The sequence below is a fragment of the Bufo bufo genome, chromosome 11 (genome assembly GCF_905171765.1).
Source record: "Bufo bufo chromosome 11, aBufBuf1.1, whole genome shotgun sequence".
Taxonomy (NCBI): domain Eukaryota; kingdom Metazoa; phylum Chordata; class Amphibia; order Anura; family Bufonidae; genus Bufo; species Bufo bufo.
In genome coordinates, this window is record NC_053399.1 from 79,739,584 (window position 1) to 79,758,217 (window position 18,634).

General features: G+C 43.9%; 1 protein-coding gene across 3 annotated transcripts in view; it reads left to right on the forward strand.

Moving 5' to 3' along the window:
• Positions 1–18,634, forward strand: part of CCDC9B (coiled-coil domain containing 9B) — a 69,524-nt gene that overhangs the window by 31,008 nt on the left and 19,882 nt on the right. For all 3 annotated transcript variants that reach the window (XM_040411696.1, XM_040411694.1, XM_040411695.1), the window contains 4 exons: positions 4,258–4,439; positions 9,986–10,044; positions 12,721–12,771; positions 14,643–14,739. In XM_040411696.1, the coding sequence (XP_040267630.1) occupies positions 4,258–4,439; positions 9,986–10,044; positions 12,721–12,771; positions 14,643–14,739 (389 nt within the window). The remainder of the gene's footprint in view (positions 1–4,257; positions 4,440–9,985; positions 10,045–12,720; positions 12,772–14,642; positions 14,740–18,634) is intronic.

Sequence of the window (18,634 nt, forward strand, 5' to 3'; positions counted from 1 at the left end):
CTGTCCTTTATACCTTCTCTCCTTGTATGATCCACTGATTTTGGCTTCCAAAACTGCATCAGGAAAATGGGACATGTAGCTGTACCCTTAGGACATGTTCACACGATGGAGTCTTTTTAAGGAGCTTTTTTGCACGTTTTTTTGAAGCCTTTTCTGCTTGCCTTTTTTTTTGCATGGATCCTTGGATCGTCAATAGGAGATTCAATGCTGATTCCGCTCCAAGATAGGGCCTATTGCTTCTCTTTTTTTTTTTCTCTTTTTTTTAACATGTGGAAATGAATGGGAAACAGTTTGGAGGAGTTTTTTGTTTGTTTGTTTTTTAGTGGATTCCGTGTGGGAGACACGCCAAAAACTGTGTGAACACGCCCTGAGGGTATGTTCACACGATGGATGTTGACCTTCTCAAAATTCGCTGAGGTTTCTGCCATGGTTTTTCATTTTTAATGGTGTTCAGGGCCGGCGCCACCCATAAGCAGAGTAGGCAACCGCGTAGAGCGCACTCTGCCTTGGGGCGCCCCGGCCGCCGCCTGCGCCCCGCCCCCTACTTGTCATCCATCTGACATCATCTCATCTCCTTCTGTTCCTGTATATGCCGGCCGATGCGCTCCGATGAGTTCACTTCGGGCAGAGAGAGCGGCACGCAGCTGAGACACAGCTACAAGACACCATGGTGTATTTAAAGAGGACCTTTCACTTGTATAAACTATGTGAACTGAGTATGCTGCCATATAGAGCGGCACCCGGGGATCTCACTGCACTTACTATTATCCCCGGGCGCCGCTCCGTTCTCCCGTTATAAGCTCCGGTACCTTTGCTCCTTAAGTTATAGTAGGCGGGTCTTCCCTTGTCCTGTGGGCGTCTCCTTCTCCTAGGCTGCAGCGCTGGCCAATCGCAGCGCACAGCTCACAGCCTGGGAGAAAAAAACCTCCCAGGCTGTGAGCTGCGATTGGCCAGCGCTGCAGCATAGGAGAAGGAGACGCCCACAGGACAAGGGAAGACCCGCCTACTATAACTTAAGGAGCAAAGGTACCGGAGCCTATAACGGGAGAACGGAGCGGCGCCCGGGGATAATAGTAAGTGCAGTGAGATCCCCGGGCGCCGCTCTATATGGCAGCATACTCAGTTCACATAGTTTATACAAGTGAAAGGTCCTCTTTAAATCTCATTTAGGCTTTCTTTCAGAAAAGTTTCTCCTGGGATTCGAACTCACGACCTTTACACATCAGAGGCAAGGTATTTACCCTCACAGCCATGAAAGCTGTATTAATAGTTGCTTTTAAAAAAAAAAAAAAAAATAAGACTTCTACTGTAGGTAACTTTGATACCTAGTGTACATCCATACACATGTCAGCTGCCCCAACACACCCAGCTCTGCTACATCCATACACAGTGTACTGGGGCAGCTGTCATGTGTATGGATGTACACTAAGTATCAAAGTTACCTACAGTAGAAGTCTTATATATATATTTTTTTTAAGCAACTGGTAATACAGCTTTCATGGCTGTGAGGGTAAATGCCTTGCCTCTGATGTGTAAAGGTCTTGAGTTCAAATCCCAGGAGAAACTTTTCTGAAAGTGTGGTTTTTTTTTTTTGTTTCTTTTTTAAATACCGGACTGCTACTTAACTTTTTTTTTTAAGTAACTGGCTACACTGCTTTCATAGCTGTGTGGTTAAATGCCTTGCTTCTGATGTGAAAGGTTGTGAGTTTGAGTCCCAGGAGAAACTTTTCTGAAAGTGTTTTTTTTTTTTTTTTTTAAATACCGGACTGTTACTTCACTGCCACGGGGGAGGGGGGAGGGCTATTGGCACATGGAGGGGGAAGGAGAGAGGCACTTGATACTGGCACATTAGCGGGCAGGGGGAGAGGATGGCACTATGATATTAGCACATGGGGGGGGGCAAGAAATGGACATGAATCATGAGGGGCAGAAATGTGAAATGATGGGGAGGGGGCAAGAAATGGACATGAATCATGAGGGGCAGAAATGTGAAATGATGGGGGGGGGGCAAAATGTACATTTGCTTCTGTTGACAAAAATCCTTGCACCGGCCCTGACTTCGGGCGCACAATCCCGCGAGACCAGTGACCTCCAGAGGTGGGTCTCGCGGGATCACGCGCCAAAGACACATGATCTTGGCAAGAGCCAAGGCAATGTGGACCTGGAGCACAGCGAGGAGCAGAACCTGGTGAGCACCCCTAGCAACCGCACTCTGACAACCTGCACTAGGGTGTCAGAGGCTGCAGGACAGTGACTGGCAGCAGGGTGGCACACACTTGTGTGCAGGGGTCAGGGCACACCTGCTGCTTGACTAGGGGCCATAGATTCTGACTGGCACAGGGTGCCCAGCAGTGGCACATGGAGCCTAATAGGTGGCACAGACTGTCTAAAGGGCTATGAATGGTACAGGGTGCAGGACAGTGCCAGACTGGCAGAGGGCACAAGGCAGCATACTGTTTTATGTTGCCCTGGTGGCACAGGATTTCAGACAGTGGCTGAATGGCGCCTGGCAGTGAATAGGTGGCACTGCTCGTGTTTGGTGTGCCAACCTGCTGAACAGCGCAGAGTGATTGGCATCACTGGGATGGTACTAGGTGGCAGACAATGGCTGGATATTACAGTACAGACCAAAAGTTTGGACACACCTTCTCATTCAAAGAGTTTTCTTTATTTTCTTGACTATGAAAATTGTAGATTCACACTGAAGGCATCAAAACTATGAATTAACACATGTGGAATTATATACATAACAAACAAGTGTGAAACAACTGAAAATATGTCATATTCTAGGTTCTTCAAAGTAGCCACCTTTTGCTTTGATTACTGCTTTGCACACTCTTGGCATTCTCTTGATGAGCTTCAAGAGGTAGTCCCCTGAAATGGTTTTCACTTTACAGGTGTGCCCTGTCAGGTTTAATAAGTGGGATTTCTTGCCTTATAAATGGGGTTGGGACCATCATTTGTGTTGAGGAGAAGTCAGGTGGATACACAGCTGATAGTCCTACTGAATAGACTGTTAGAATTTGTATTATGGCAAGAGAAAAAGCAGCTAAGTAAAGAAAAACGAGTGGCCATCATTACTTTAAGAAATGAAGGTCAGTCAGTCAGCCGAAAAATTGGGAAAACTTTGAAAGTAAGGGCTATTTGACCATGAAGGAGAGTGATGGGGTGCTGCGCTAGATGACCTGGCCTCCACAGTCACCGGACCTGAACCCAATTGAGATGGTTTGGGGTGAGCTGAACCGCAGAGTGAAGGCAAAAGGGCCAACAAGTGCTAAGCATCTCTGGGAACTCCTTCAAGACTGTTAGAAGACCATTTCAGGGGACTACCTCTTGAAGCTCATCAAGAGAATGCCAAGAGTGTGCAAAGCAGTAATCAAAGCAAAAGGTGGCTACTTTGAAGAACCTAGAATATGACATATTTTCAGTTGTTTCACACTTGTTTGTTATGTATATAATTCAACATGTGTTAATTCATAATTTTGATGCCTTCATAGTCATGAAAATAAAGAAAACTCTTTGAATGAGAAGGTGTGTCCAAACTTTTGGTCTGTACTGTATATATACATGACCATAGTCAGACTGGCACAGGGTACATGACCATAGACTGGCAAAGGGTACACGACCATAGTTAAATGTTGCATGCAATAGGTGGCTGAAAAAGGGGCGGAAAAGGGGTGTGGTCAATAGGCGGAGTCAAGCGGGCAGCTAAATTAGCTTTTGCCTACGGTGGCAAAAATCCTTGCACCAGCCCTGATGGTGTTCCAAGGTGTCGATGAACATGAACATTCTTGGCACAGTCTGGAAAAGCGCATGTGAAAAATCCTCGGCCTCATAAACTGCGGAGCAGCCTCCAATTGAAAATAAACAATGGGAGACAGTTTCCGTGCAGGTTCTGCACGGTTTTCGACACTGAATCCACGCTGGAACCCGTGCCAAAAATCGATCATGTGAACATACCCTTACTCTTAACATGATCCTTAGAGCTGTAATACATGACAACAACCCCCACTATACACCCCCACTCACTTGGGTATGATTAGTAGGATTTTGGTGTTGAAATACACTGAAATCTGCAGCAAAAATTCCACCCTGTGTAGCCAGACCCTAAAGCCACCAGGTAAGCATTACTGCTTCTAAGAATAGGACACTTGCAAATTCTGCAGGCAAAAATTTCTTCACTCTTATCGTTTGTGATTTTATAACATCCTTAAAATTTTGCATTTTTTCAGCTTTTTAATGTTTTGCTTTTTGAAGCCTGGTGAAAAAGGTGAGGTGAGCCGCTCTGACTACTCTCTGACAACGTCAGCAATGGAGCATAACCAGTACTTACAGTGGAAGAAACAGCGTGAACAAGTTGACCATGAACGGCTAGCCAGGCAAAAGGACTCAAAAGGAGAGTGGCGGCGTGCCTGGGATAAAGGGAAGACGGATGAGCTGTAAGTTCAAGCAGTTTTCTTTATAATATCAGACGTTGAAACAGGCTGAAGCCTCCTCCTAAACCAGTGATGGCACACACATCGGTCACTGCTTACCGTATATGCAGCTCAGTCCCATTTCAGTCAACATTTCTGAGCTGCAATACTAAGCACAGCCACTATACAATGTACGGCGCTGTGCTTTGTATTATGTGAAGAGGATGCAGCACACGTCTGAGCACTGCAGCCCTTTCAAATAGCAACCGAAGTGGTGAGAAGTGTAATTGCAGCTCGTCCATCCCCATTCACTTCTATGGGACAGCGCCTTCCGTTCAAGTGTAGAGGAAAGATCCGTCCCATAGAAGTGAATGGGACGTAGGATGACTGAGATTTAATTACACTGCTCACTGCTGTGGTTGCGAAGGTGAGCAGGTAAACAATGAAGAGAAGGCAGTGCTCATACGATGATCAGCGGGGGTGTCGGGAGTCCAACCCCCGTCGATCTGATATTGATGACCCATCCTGAGAATAGGTCATCAATATAAATACAACAGACAACACCTTTAAGATGAAGTTGTGTTCTGAGTCACACATTTCAGGTGCACTTGAGACACTGGGGGCACATCCTGCAAAATGAACCAATGGATCAGCTAAGAGACTGAGCAGCAAAGACTTCAAAGGTTCGCTAAAGAGGTGGATAGTCAATGTGAAATTCATCTGAGTCATTCCCCCTCTACAAAGTTTAAGTTGAGTAATGTTAATATGAACTGTGCCTCTCAACCTGAGAAGAAAGAAAGTTCAGTTATTTAGCGTGTCTGAGTTGAATTTGCCGACCGCCATTCTCCTGAACAGTGTTCACTCTGGTCACTTCACTCTATCTCACGATCTATCTATCTATCTCCCGATCTCTCTCTCTCTCATATCTATCTCTCAATCTCTCTCATATCTCTCAATCTTTCTCATAACTCTCGATCTCTCTCATATCTCTCGATCTCACGATCTATCTCTCTCATATCTCTCGATCTCACTATCTATCTATCTATCTCATATATCTCGATCTCAAGATCTATCTATCTACACTGCGTGCAGAATTATTAGGCAAATGAGTATTTTGACCACATCATCCTCTTTATGCATGTTGTCTTACTCCAAGCTGTATAGGCTCGAAAGCCTACTACCAATTAAGCATATTAGGTGATGTGCATCTCTGTAATGAGAAGGGGTGTGGTGTAATGACATCAACACCCTATATTAGGTGTGCATAATTAATAGGCAACTTCCTTTCCTTTGGCAAAATGGGTCAAAAGAAGGACTTGACAGGCTCAGAAAAGTCAAAAATAGTGAGATATCTTGCAGAGGGATGCAGCACTCTTAAAATTGCAAAGCTTCTGAAGCGTGATCATCGAACAATCAAGCGTTTCATTCAAAATAGTCAACAGGGTCGCAAGAAGCGTGTGGAAAAACCAAGGCGCAAAATAACTGCCCATGAACTGAGAAAAGTCAAGCGTGCAGCTGCCAAGATGCCACTTGCCACCAGTTTGGCCATATTTCAGAGCTACAACATCACTGGAGTGCCCAAAAGCACAAGGTGTGCAATACTCAGAGACATGGCCAAGGTAAGAAAGGCTGAAAGACGACCACCACTGAACAAGACACACAAGCTGAAACGTCAAGAGTGGGCCAAGAAATATCTCAAGACTGATTTTCCTAAGGTTTTATGGACTGATGAAATGAGAGTGAGTCTTGATGGGCCAGATGGATGGGCCCGTGGCTGGATTGGTAAAGGGCAGAGAGCTCCAGTCCGACTCAGACGCCAGCAAGGTGGAGGTGGAGTACTGGTTTGGGCTGTGGGGCCTTTTCGGGTTGAGGATGGAGTCAAGCTCAACTCCCAGTCCTACTGCCAGTTTCTGGAAGACACCTTCTTCAAGCAGTGGTACAGGAAGAAGTCTGCATCCTTCAAGAAAAACATGATTTTCATGCAGGACAATGCTCCATCACACGCGTCCAAGTACTCCACAGCGTGGCTGGCAAGAAAGGGTATAAAAGAAGAAAATCTAATGACATGGCCTCCTTGTTCACCTGATCTGAACCCCATTGAGAACCTGTGGTCCATCATCAAATGTGAGATTTACAAGGAGGGAAAACAGTACACCTCTCTGAACAGTGTCTGGGAGGCTGTGGTTGCTGCTGCACGCAATGTTGATGGTGAACAGATCAAAACACTGACAGAATCCATGGATGGCAGGCTTTTGAGTGTCCTTGCAAAGAAAGGTGGCTATATTGGTCACTGATTTGTTTTTGTTTTGTTTTTGAATGTCAGAAATGTATATTTGTGAATGTTGAGATGTTATATTGGTTTCACTGGTAAAAATAAATAATTGAAATTGGTATATATTTGTTTTTTGTTAAGTTGCCTAATAATTATGCACAGTAATAGTCACCTGCACACACAGATATCCCCCTAAAATAGCTAAAACTAAAAACAAACTAAAAACTACTTCCAAAAATATTCAGCTTTGATATTAATGAGTTTTTTGGGTTCATTGAGAACATGGTTGTTGTTCAATAATAAAATTAATCCTCAAAAATACAACTTGCCTAATAATTCTGCACTCCCTGTATCTATCTCACAATCTATCTCTCTCTCTCGATCTATCTATCTATCTCATAGCTATCTCTCGATCTATCTCTCTCATATCTATTAGTGTTGGGCGAGCATGCTCGGCCGAACACCTTTTTCACTCAGTGTTTCACTTGTCCGAAAACCGCGATGTGCCGAGCATCGCGATGCTCGAGTCTCCTCCCCGCAATAAACGTGCTCACTGTAATGCCGTAGCCAATATCAGTGACATTCATTTTTATTTATTTTTTTGACATTACCTGCCCTACATCTCCTGTATAACGTTTCAGCATCCTAAATATCAGTGACATTCAGTTTAGTTTATTTGCGCATACACTTACAAAACCTGCGCTACTGTATGTGTGACATACTTGCAAGCATATATACCATTTAATATGCTCAAGGCGAGCAGTAAGGGACGGGGAAGTGGCCGTGCTGCTGATGGTGCACGCAGAGGCGGTGGCCCTGGGCGCGGTGAAACTGTGCCTGCTGCCAGAGCAGAAGAAACACACTCATCCACGATACCTAGCTTCACGTCCCAGTTTGCAGGGCGGTGCAGGACACCACTCTCGAAGTCACACCGGTGCAACCAGGTGGTCAGTTGGATTGCAGCAGATAATGCTTCCAGTCTGTTAAGCACCACCCTGTCTTCCACAAAGTCCAGTCTCAGTAGCCAAGAGTCTGGTCAACAGAATCCTCACCCTGATCCTCCTTCCTCCCACCATGGAGAGTCTTGGCAAACAAGTGATCCCACACTCGGATATTCCGAGGAGCTCTTTTCATCGCCATTCCTTGATTTGCCCTCTCGCCAAGCCCGCTTGAAGAGGGACATGAGGAGATCTTGTGCACTGATTCCCAAACTCTTGAGCATCCACAGTCAGAAAAAGATGACGGCGGGGAACGGCAATTAGTGTTTCACAAGGTGGATTATGAGAATGAGACACAGTTGTCAATTAATGAGGTTCTTGTTATGTCAACTAGTCAGGAGGATGACCAGAGTGAGGAAGTGGAAGAGGAGGTGGTGGACGATGAAATCACTGACCCAACCTGGGAAGGTGCCAAGCCGAGCGAGGATAGCAGTACAGAGGCGGAGGGATTTGCAGCACTGCAACAGGCTGGAAGAGGCAGTGGGGTGGCAAAAGGGAGAAAGCAGGCCACACCAAACAGGCCCACAACTGTTCCCCGGAGCGTGCCCTTGCGGCAATCTCCCTTGCCAAGAGGTAGGTGTTCCGCAGTCTGGCGCTTTTTTGAGGAAAATGCAGATGATAAAAGAATAGTCATTTGCAACCTGTGCCGTACCAAAATGAGCAGGGGCGTGAACACTAGCAACCTCACCACCACCACCAGCATGATCCGCCACATGGCATCAAAGCACCCTAATAGGTGGGCCGAACGCCTGGGTCTACAACCAGTGTCTGGGGGTCACACCACTGCCTCCTCTTCCCCTGTGTTACGTGCTGGCCAATCCCCTGTCCAAGACACAGGCCCGGATGCCTCCCGCCCTGCACCTGGACCTTTGCAAGCACCATCAGCTAGCACATCCACTTCACAGATGTCCATACCCCAGGCCTTTGAACGAAAGTGCAAATACCCATCCACCCACCCACAGGCCATAGCACTAAATGCACACCTTTCCAAATTGATGGCACTGGAAATGTTGCCATTTAGGCTTGTGGACACTGAGGCTTTTCCGCAGCCTGATGGCGGCCGCGACGGTCCCTCATTACTCAGTCCCCTGAAAAACACATCCGCCTGTCAACTGAAAATGCTGACAGGTTGACTCTTATCAAAATGAACAAGGCCTGGATTGCCCCTGACTTCTCTACTCCACCAGAGGAAAGCAGCTGAACATAAAGGCACTTTAAATGTGGCTTTTATGGTGTACCCCTTTTTATGCACCCCTTCCACCACAAAAAAGGGTATATGGTTCAATCTTCCTTTTCTCGTCCTCCTCCTCCTCCATCATATCAACATGCTTATTAGGCTGCCCTCGCTCCTAATGTTTTAGAGGGTCAGCTCAGCAGCAGACCCTCACCCCTAATGTTTTAGAGGGTCACCAGCAGGCCCTTGCCCTTCAGAGCAGGGGGTGCCTGGTTTAATGCTCGGGTTCTCCCATTGACTTCCATTGTGCTCGGGCGCTCTGTAGAGCACCCGACCATCCCAAAGTGTTCTACTCGAGCACCCGAGCACTTTGATGCTCGATCAACACTAATATTCATCTCTCGATCTCTCTCATATCTATCTCTCGATCTCTCTCATATCTCTCTCTCTCTCATATCTATTTATCTATCCATCTGTCTTATACATACAGATGAAACTCAAAAAATTTAAATATCGTGCAAAAGTTCATTTATTTCAGTAATGAAACTTAAAATTAGAATATTGTGAAAAGGTTCAATATTCTAGGCTCAAAGTGTCAGACTCTAGTCAGTTAATTAATCCATACCCCCTGAGCAAAGGGTACCTGAGATTGTGACTTTGGGGTTTTCATAAGCTGTAAGTCATAATCATCCAAATTATAACAAATAAAGGCTTGAAATATCTCGCTTTGCCTGTAATGAGTCTCTCATATACTAGTTTCACCTTTTAAGTTGCATTACTGAAATAAATGAACTTTGCACGATATTCAAATTTTTCTAGTTTCACCTGTATATCCATCTAACTAATTTCAGAGAAGCTTTATTAGCAGGACCAAATACTCATTAGCATTGTCAAAGCAAGTGGGAAATACCGTAATTAGGTTGGGGATAGGGACACATCAAGGTTGGGGTCTAGAGAAGTCCTTGACATACCACACTGCCCCAGTCTATGGCGTGCACTGATATATCGTGCTGCAATGGCGACTGTGTTTTAGTCTATCTACTGTACCTATCATTATTTGCATGTACTGTTACTTTAGATGTTTTATTGACGTGGCTGCATAAACTTGTTTCCATTTCTTTGCTAGTTTTGAAGGTGATATGTGCTATGTTGAGACTGCTCCAAGTGCATTTGTTGGCAGGAGAGGTGAGCATCGTAAGAGATAAAAGAGATCATCTAGAAATGTGTCAGAATGTCATTCAGTCGGAAAACATCACATTGTAATAACGTTCAGTATACTGCATATATCTTTACATAAAGCAGCTACTGTATTTATTTCTTAATTAACTCATGTTGTCACGTTGCCTTTTTATAGTATCATGTATTCCACTGTTTATTACTTGTCATAATGACCTTGTTTTTTTAATTAGTTTAGTGTATATGCCAAACATACCTATAGGGGCAAACGCACTTTGTGTCCTTTTGGCTGGTATGTGTTAGCATACCTTTATTTTTACTGTATAGGAGAGTCCACTTTCCGCTGCACTTTGCTATACAGAGAGACAAAGTAAATAGCACAGTATGCAGTTTTTTTACAATGGGAGTCAAGTCTACTTGGAATTGGACATATACATCAGGGAATAATCCTAGAAGGAAAAGATGAGGAGGTCTGGACAGGTCGTAAGGTAGCTATTGGTTGACAGCTGTTTTCCCTGACTCATCTATAAACCTGCATGGCTGACCTTGGCTTATATGACTTCTGTGGAGAGATTAAGAATAGGCAAATATGTCTAGTACCACTTGTGTTTTAGGGAACTAAGAATTGGGTGGTTTAACCTTCTAACAGTTCTGCCCAAATGCTCCAGCAGCAAGGGGCAGCAGCTTTACCTGCTCATATCTCTGGATTGGTAGCAGTTAGAATGGCTTTGTATTGTTTGAAAGCTGGCATTTCAATCTTTCAAACAATACCAGAATCACTGCATATGGCTATTAGAAATCGGTTTAGCAGTAAATGCAGTTGAAAGTAAAAGTAAATGAAGATTTTATCACGTTTATTCCCAACTGATTTCTAACTGTAACATCTACTGATATTGTGCTAATGCTGTGACTTTGCTGTGGACTGCCAGCTTTCAAACAAGACCAGGCCCATATCTCTAGCTGCTATCAATCAGGAGATATGAGCAGCAAAAGCAGCACCCCCCCCCCCCCCTTCTCCCCGAGCAGAACTGTTAGTTGGTTAAATCATATTTGTCAAGTCTCCCAGATCATCCAGGAGGCTCCAGGAGAAAGGCCAGACCTGTAGGACTCTTGGAAAAGTCTGCATAGCAGAAGCCTCCCAGAATGTAACACCCAGTGTAGTTTACTGGTCTTGGCTCCAGGTCGCTGCATTATCCAAGTCAATCCCAGCATCCAAACACACCTTTAGGGGGTTGCACTGCAGTTGTGGAAAGGGGCATGGCCTATAAAAAGGAGTCATGGTTCATGTCAAGTAGTGTAAATCATTGCCATTATCCAGAATCATTGCCAGAATTTCTAAATCTATTTTTTGAGTACAGAACTACTGTAGACTGTGGTCAAAGTGATGCAAACTTTGACCACAGTCTACAGTAGTTCTGTACTCAAAAAATAGGTTTAGAAATTCTGAAAAATCTGATAACATTTTTTTTCCTTAGGCAATGTTTACATTTCTGTTGGATGCACCTCTGGGAGCTCCAATCACAATTCTGTCTAACTTGTAAGTCAGTTTGGTTTGTGGAGCCCTAACGGTGTCTGTCATATCATCAAAGTAGCACCATCGCTTCTAAGCACCAGGAATGGTGTGAACTCACAATATTGAGGCACAGCTTTATATCACACTTATCAGAAGAGCTAAATCTCCCAAGGTGGTCAACTGAAAGCCAGTCCTACTGCAACGACCGGACACCCTAGGGGTGATGTGCGCGAGCGTACTAGTGATAAGGTGCCGAGGATAGTAGTACTCATGGTTAAGTTGTCCCTTGGGGCCGGCGTGCAGTGGATGGGAAGACAGTAAGAAATCCTCCGGGGCACTCTCAGTTGTAAGGAACACCAGCCAGATGGAAGTTGAGGTGCCCTTGATGGTAATTGGTGTTAGGTGCTTTTGCGGCTGGGCCCCTGGATCGTAACGCCAGCACCGTTAGGTGCAAATGTGGAGATGAAGTGAAATGATGAGAGATGCAGTAGTTGAACCAAGCCCAGGAGGACAGAGACAGAGTCTGTCTCCTAGACTCCTTTCCTCCCTCCTTCTTCTCTCTCCCCACACTCTCTACTCACTCTACCTCCTGTGGCTGGCCTATAGAGACCTCTAGTGTTGGCAAAGTGTAGTGCGTCTGAACAGCCTGAAATAGGAATTTAGCAGCATATGATATAGGCAAATGCAGTAATGAGTGCAAAATGACATGAAATGGAAATAGCATTTTGGAGTGGCCCATACACACATAAGTGGGACACTACACTACAATATCTGAAACAGCATCAGGAACCTCAGGGGAAGTCCTCAAATGGATGACTTGACTCAATCTATGAAAATGTTAATCCTTTTTCAAAGAATAAAAAGAATCCACAAAGAACAGACCATGTTAAGAAAGTAAATCAGAAAATCCCTCTAGATCTCTTCATCACAGGACCCCAGAGAACTAGGACAGGTTCGACATGGGTTGCAGTGCAGATGAAAATAACATGGGCCAAGATGGTGATGGTGTGGTGTGCCCAAAGCTAGAAGGTGGACAGTTTGAAGATAAACAGTTTGTGCTCTTTTTGTATAAAATTTCTGCATAATGTTTCAGTGACATTTTATTTTAAGTATATAATTTGATGAAAAGATTGTGTATTTTGAGTTTTTCTAATATTATTTCTGCCTTTTAGGACCCTGGAGAAGAAAGATGCACAGTAGAGAAAATGTGATTGAAAATAAAGGTGATCATCTTGACAGAGGTGGTGTAAAAATTAGTGTTGATCACAAATATTCGAATCACGAATATCGGCACTTCGGGCCAATGAGAAGGCTGCAATGTCTTTGTCTGAGCTTATCAACATCCCTAGCAACCAATAGGAAAGCTGCCTACCCCTTACTAGATAAGAACCTCCCCAGCAGCCATTTTCGACCGTTTTTTAAAGTTCTGAGAGAGACAGCAGTGTAATTGCTGTGCTCTGTGCTTTCCACACTACATTAGACAGATAGTTAGATAGCTCATATATATACAGTATATAATACAGATAGTTAGTGTAGGTTATATCCGGATATAGTGTAGCTGTTGCAATACAGGGTGTTAGGTAGTGGGATAGGTTCTGCTGTCCATACATAAATGCAGACCTGCTAAAATATGAAGTTTCACATATTGCGCCAAAATATTTGCAAATATATTGGAGCACTCTAACTGCATATAAAGCCATTTTTAACGGTCTGCCGTGCCAACCATTTTCTCCAGTCTCAGGAAACTTCTAGCAGCTTGGAAAATGTAGCAAAAGTGACCCACGCCTGTATTTCACGCGCATTCATAGTATTCAGCGGCTATTCATAGTATTCAGTATATTGGGCAGACTAGATGGGCCAAATGGTTCTTATCTGCCGACACATTCTATGTTTCTATGTTTCTATTCCGCGAATATTACATTGCTGATTTTTGGCGATCAAGAAAATAATCTCGAATTCTCCCAAATATTCGTGAAATATCGTTAATCGAATGTAGCCCCTGCCGCTCATCACTAGTAAAAATCTGAATATCCCAAATCTCTATTACAAAATCACATTTAAAGGGGCTGCACACAAATTATAAATGAAATGCGCTTATATGATGCTCCTTTTGCAAGCATCTTTTTGAACATGATGGCACTGGAAGTAGACTGGATAGATTGGGGGAATCCAGTGCAGGGGAAAGTAAATCAGTTGTCCATGTTAATCAGAATGTAGCTTTTACCTTTTTAATGAAAGCTGCAACCTCATTGGCTGCTGTGGGCAATTGAGGATAAGACATGGAGCTGCAGCCACATCCATGCTAGCTGCTTGAAATTTGGAGTTTTCATTACTCTACTGAATAAAACCATTTGATGTTTGCATAAAACCTTGATTATTATTTGTGAACTGGTATCACATTTCCTATACTTAAAGGGGTTGTACTATTATTAAATGTTATTTAATATAATGCAGCATAAAAAACTAGTCACTTTTATAATTACTTTGTTTAAAAAATGCTCCAGTTGTGAGATATTCTCTTTACTTCTACGCCCCCTGAGCTGTAATAGGGAGAGGGCTGCAATAGAAAGGACACACCCCTGAGCTGTGATAGGGAGAGGGCTGCAATAGAAAGGACACACCCCTGAGCTGTGATAGGGAGAGGGCTGCAATAGAAAGGACACACCCCTGAGCTGTGATAGGGAGAGAGCTGCAATAGAAAGGACACACCCCTGAGCTGTGATAGGGAGAGAGCTGCAATAGAAAGGACACACCCCTGAGCTGTGATAGGGAGAGGGCTGCAATAGAAAGGACACACCCCTGAGCTGTGATAGGGAGAGAGCTGCAATAGAAAGGACACACCCCTGAGCTGTGATAGGGAGAGGGCTGCAATAGAAAGGACATGCCTCCTGAGCTTAATATAAATATAGCAGAGCAATGAATGGGGAGATCTCTGGATCCATGTGAGGTACAGGGCTGGTTCTAGCTTTGTTAGAAAGGGATTGTCATGTACCATATGTCTGATAACTCCATTAGAAATGAAGCATTTAATAAAACATTATTATATAAAATCTATATCAATGACTTATAAGCAAAGTTATGCCATTTCTCCTAGGTAAAGAAAAACAGCCCTGTAATGAAAAGACCTTCAAAATGATGACTACAAGCAGCAGAGCAAAAGGAAAAGACCGTCTTACCAGTAGAGCCCAAAGGTAGGGTCAATTTTATGCACACAATTCATATAGGGATCCCACCACTGATAATAAAGGACAGTTCAACATCACCTCCCCCTCCCTTTACAATGACGTTTAAGAGTTAAAATGCGAAAAGCGTTCTCACACTTATAGCTGCTTGAATATGGTGGTTTTTAAACTCAAAACATACTGCCCAAGATACATTCCTGATAGGACCACCTTCTTGACTTCAAAACCCAGAATAAGCTGAAATTTATATGAATAAAATAAGGTCATAAATATCAGATCATTAGGGGTCCAGCCACTGGGATCCTTGCAAAGGAGTTGTAGTTGGTGGAATAAGTAGAGTCCAGACTTGGTAAAGTTTAACGGTTTTTACTTGAGTAAACTTGCAATAAACTTGTGTCATCCAAACAATACTTGATCTTTCTCTTGGCTCCAGCAGGCTAAGGGTAAACTGGCAGATGAAATTGCTACAGTGCTAATATCTGGCTTCAGTCTGGTTCCTATTAGCTTCAGTTACTGTTTCTTATGAGAGTCAGTTATCCTGTTGTCACGGTGCGGTTCACCGTGACGTGGTACTGTCACGTGCCGGGGGTCCCAAGGGGGACCTCCGGGACATCATACGAGCTGATACCGCAGCCAGCACGCAGCCTAAAGCAACCAGCCTACACAGAATCACCCGCAGGTTTGCCATGCAGGCTGGCTGCACGCCTTTTGTGTACTGGCTGCGGGTGATTCCTTGTAGGCTGGTAGCTTTTGGCTGCGTGCTGGCTGCAGTATCTAGTGAAGACCTCATGTTGCTTAGTTACGCCCCTCCAGAGTATTGCTAGTCAGTGGCGCAGTGGGTTCTCACCCACTGATCTGGTACAGTACATTGAGGTCTTCTATTATTGTCATTGTCACGTGTCTTGGTTCCTTTGTTTGGTTATCTGTTCCATGGTCCTTGGCCTGTTTTTCCTTGCCCAGCTCGTATGGCGTCCCGGAGGTCCGCCCGTGACACTTGTGATTTGTTTTGGAGAGTAGGGTGTCTTTGGCACCATTTTCCATCTCAGAGGTACAAAGTCATTTTATATATCAGGAGTGAGCTGCTCTCTGAGCTACTTTCCCAAAGCTCCTGCAGCAATGAGGGTAAAATGCTCCCTCACTGCACCATGCTGCTTCACTCTCTCACTCCAACTCTCAATACTACTCCAGCTTCCTTTAAAACCCCTCACTTGGTAGGAAACAGGACTAGCCCATTTCTGCCCAAAATAAGGGGGGGAGGTAGAATGGTAAGTTCCATTTTATCTTAGGTACTCTCTGCCACCTGCTGGTGAACCAGGCAAAGTACATGAGCATAACAGTTTTTGCACATAACAAAATAACACTTTGCTGCTGGTGGTACAGTAGGTGGTGTAAACCAATACAATGGTGGCAAACAGGCTAGCAATAGGAAAGTTGGAGTGGTAGTATCCCTCTTGGATACTACACTAGTGAGATGGTTCTCTTCTCTTTCTTGGGAGATACTTATATGGGGTTGTCACAGACAGCACTCCATCAGTCCCATAAAAGGTAATGGAGCTGTGGGCCAACATGCACACTATTGCTTCATTCATAGAGTGGACTCAGGGACCCCTTGTTCTCAGGATTTTTGGAAGGCCAAATAGTCTGACCATCCATGATCCCAAATTTATCATTAGCCTGTGGATCATCTGGTAAGAGTTACCCTTATAGTTTAGGGGTACACAGAGACATTGCATTTGTGTAATTTTTTTGGCAATGGTCGTCTATAACATAGTAACATAGTAACATAGTATATAAGGCCGAAAAAAGACATTTGTCCATCCAGTTCGACCTGTCATCCTGCAAGTTGATCCAGAGGAAGGCAAAAAAAAAAAACCCTGTGAGGTAGAAGACAATTTTCCTCACTTTAGGGGAATAAAAAATTCCTTCCCGACTCCAATCAGGCAATCAGAATAACTCCCTGGATCAACGACCCCTCTTTAGTAGCTATAGCCTGTAATATTATTACGCTCCAGAAATACATCCAGGCCCCTCTTGAATTCCTTTATTGTACTCACCATCACCACCTCCTCAGGCAGAGAGTTCCATAGTCTCACTGCTCTTACCGTAAAGAATCCTCTTCTATGTTTGTGTACAAACCTTCTTTCCTCCAGACGCAGAGGATGTCCCCTCGTCACAGTCCTGGGGATAAATAGATGATGGGAGAGATCTCTGTACTGACCCCTGATATATTTATACATAGTAATTAGATCTCCCCTCAGTCGTCTTTTTTCTAAAGTGAATAACCCTAATTTTGATAATCTTTCAGGGTACTGTAATCCCCCCATTCCAGTTATTACTTTAGTTGCCCTCCTCTGGACCCTCTCCAGCACTGCTATGTCTGCCTTGTTCACAGGAGCCCAGAACTGTACACAGTACTCCATGTGTGGTCTGACTAGCGATTTGTAAAGTGGTAGGACTATGTTCTCATCACGGGCATCTATGCCCCTTTTGATGCAACCCATTATCTTATTGGCCTTGGCAGCAGCTGCCTGACACTGGTTTTTGCAGCTTAGTTTGCTGTTTATTAAAATTCCTAGGTCCTTTTCCATGTCAGTGTTACCGAGTGTTTCATCATTTAGTATGTACGGGTGACTTGCATTATTCCTTCCCATGTGCATAACCTTACATTTGTCAGTGTTAAACCTCATCTTCCACTTATCTGCCCAAGCCTCCAGTCTATCCAGATCCCTCTGTAGTAGTATACTGTCCTCTTCAGTGTTAATTACTTTACACAGTTTAGTGTCATCTGCGAAAAAAATTGATATTTTACTATGCAAGCCTTCTACAAGATCATTAATAAATATATTGAAGAGAATAGGGCCCAATACTGACCCCTGAGGTACCCCACTAGTGACAGTGACCCAATCTGAGTGTGTACTGTTAATAACCACCCTCTGCTTTCTATCATTGAGCCAGTTACTTACCCACATACAGATGTTTTCTCCCAGTCCGAGCATTCTCATTTTATATACTAACCTTTTATGTGGTACAGTGTCAAATGCTTTGGAGAAGTCCAGATACACGACATCCATTGATTCGCCGCTGTCAAGTCTAGAACTTACCTCCTCATAGAAACTGATTAAATTAGTTTGGCATGACCGATCCCTCACGAAGCCATGCTGATATGGCGTTATTTGCTTATTTCCATTGAGATGCTCTAACATAGCATCTCTCAGAAAACCTTCAAACAGTTTACCCACAACAGATGTCAAACTTACCGGCCTATAGTTTCCAGGCTCTGTTTTTGGACCCTTTTTGAATATTGGCACCACATTTGCCATGCGCCAATCCTGTGGAACACTCCCTGTCAGTATAGAGTCCGCAAATATCAGAAATAAGGGTCTGGCTATGATATGACTTAATTCCCTTAGGATACGGGGGTGTATGTCATCCGGTCCTGGCGATTTGTCTATTTTAATCTTTTTAAGTCGCTGTTGTACTTCTTCCTGGGTCAGACAGGACACTTTTAATGGGGAATTTATTTTTACATTCAGCATTTCATCTGACAGTTTATTTTCCTCAGTGAATACATTGGAGAAAAAAATATTTAACAGCTTTGCTTTCTCCTCGTCGCTCTCTGCGAATCCCCCCTCATTACTCTTTAACCACCTCAGCCCCCAAAGCTTAAACACCCTGAAAGACCAGGCCACTTTTTACACTTCTGACCTACACTACTTTCACCGTTTATTGCTCGGTCATGCAACTTACCACCCAAATGAATTTTACCTCCTTTTCTTCTCACTAATAGAGCTTTCATTTGGTGGTATTTCATTGCTGCTGACATTTTTACTTTTTTGTTATTAATCGAAATTTAACGATTTTTTTGCAAAAAAATGACATTTTTCACTTTCAGTTGTAAAATTTT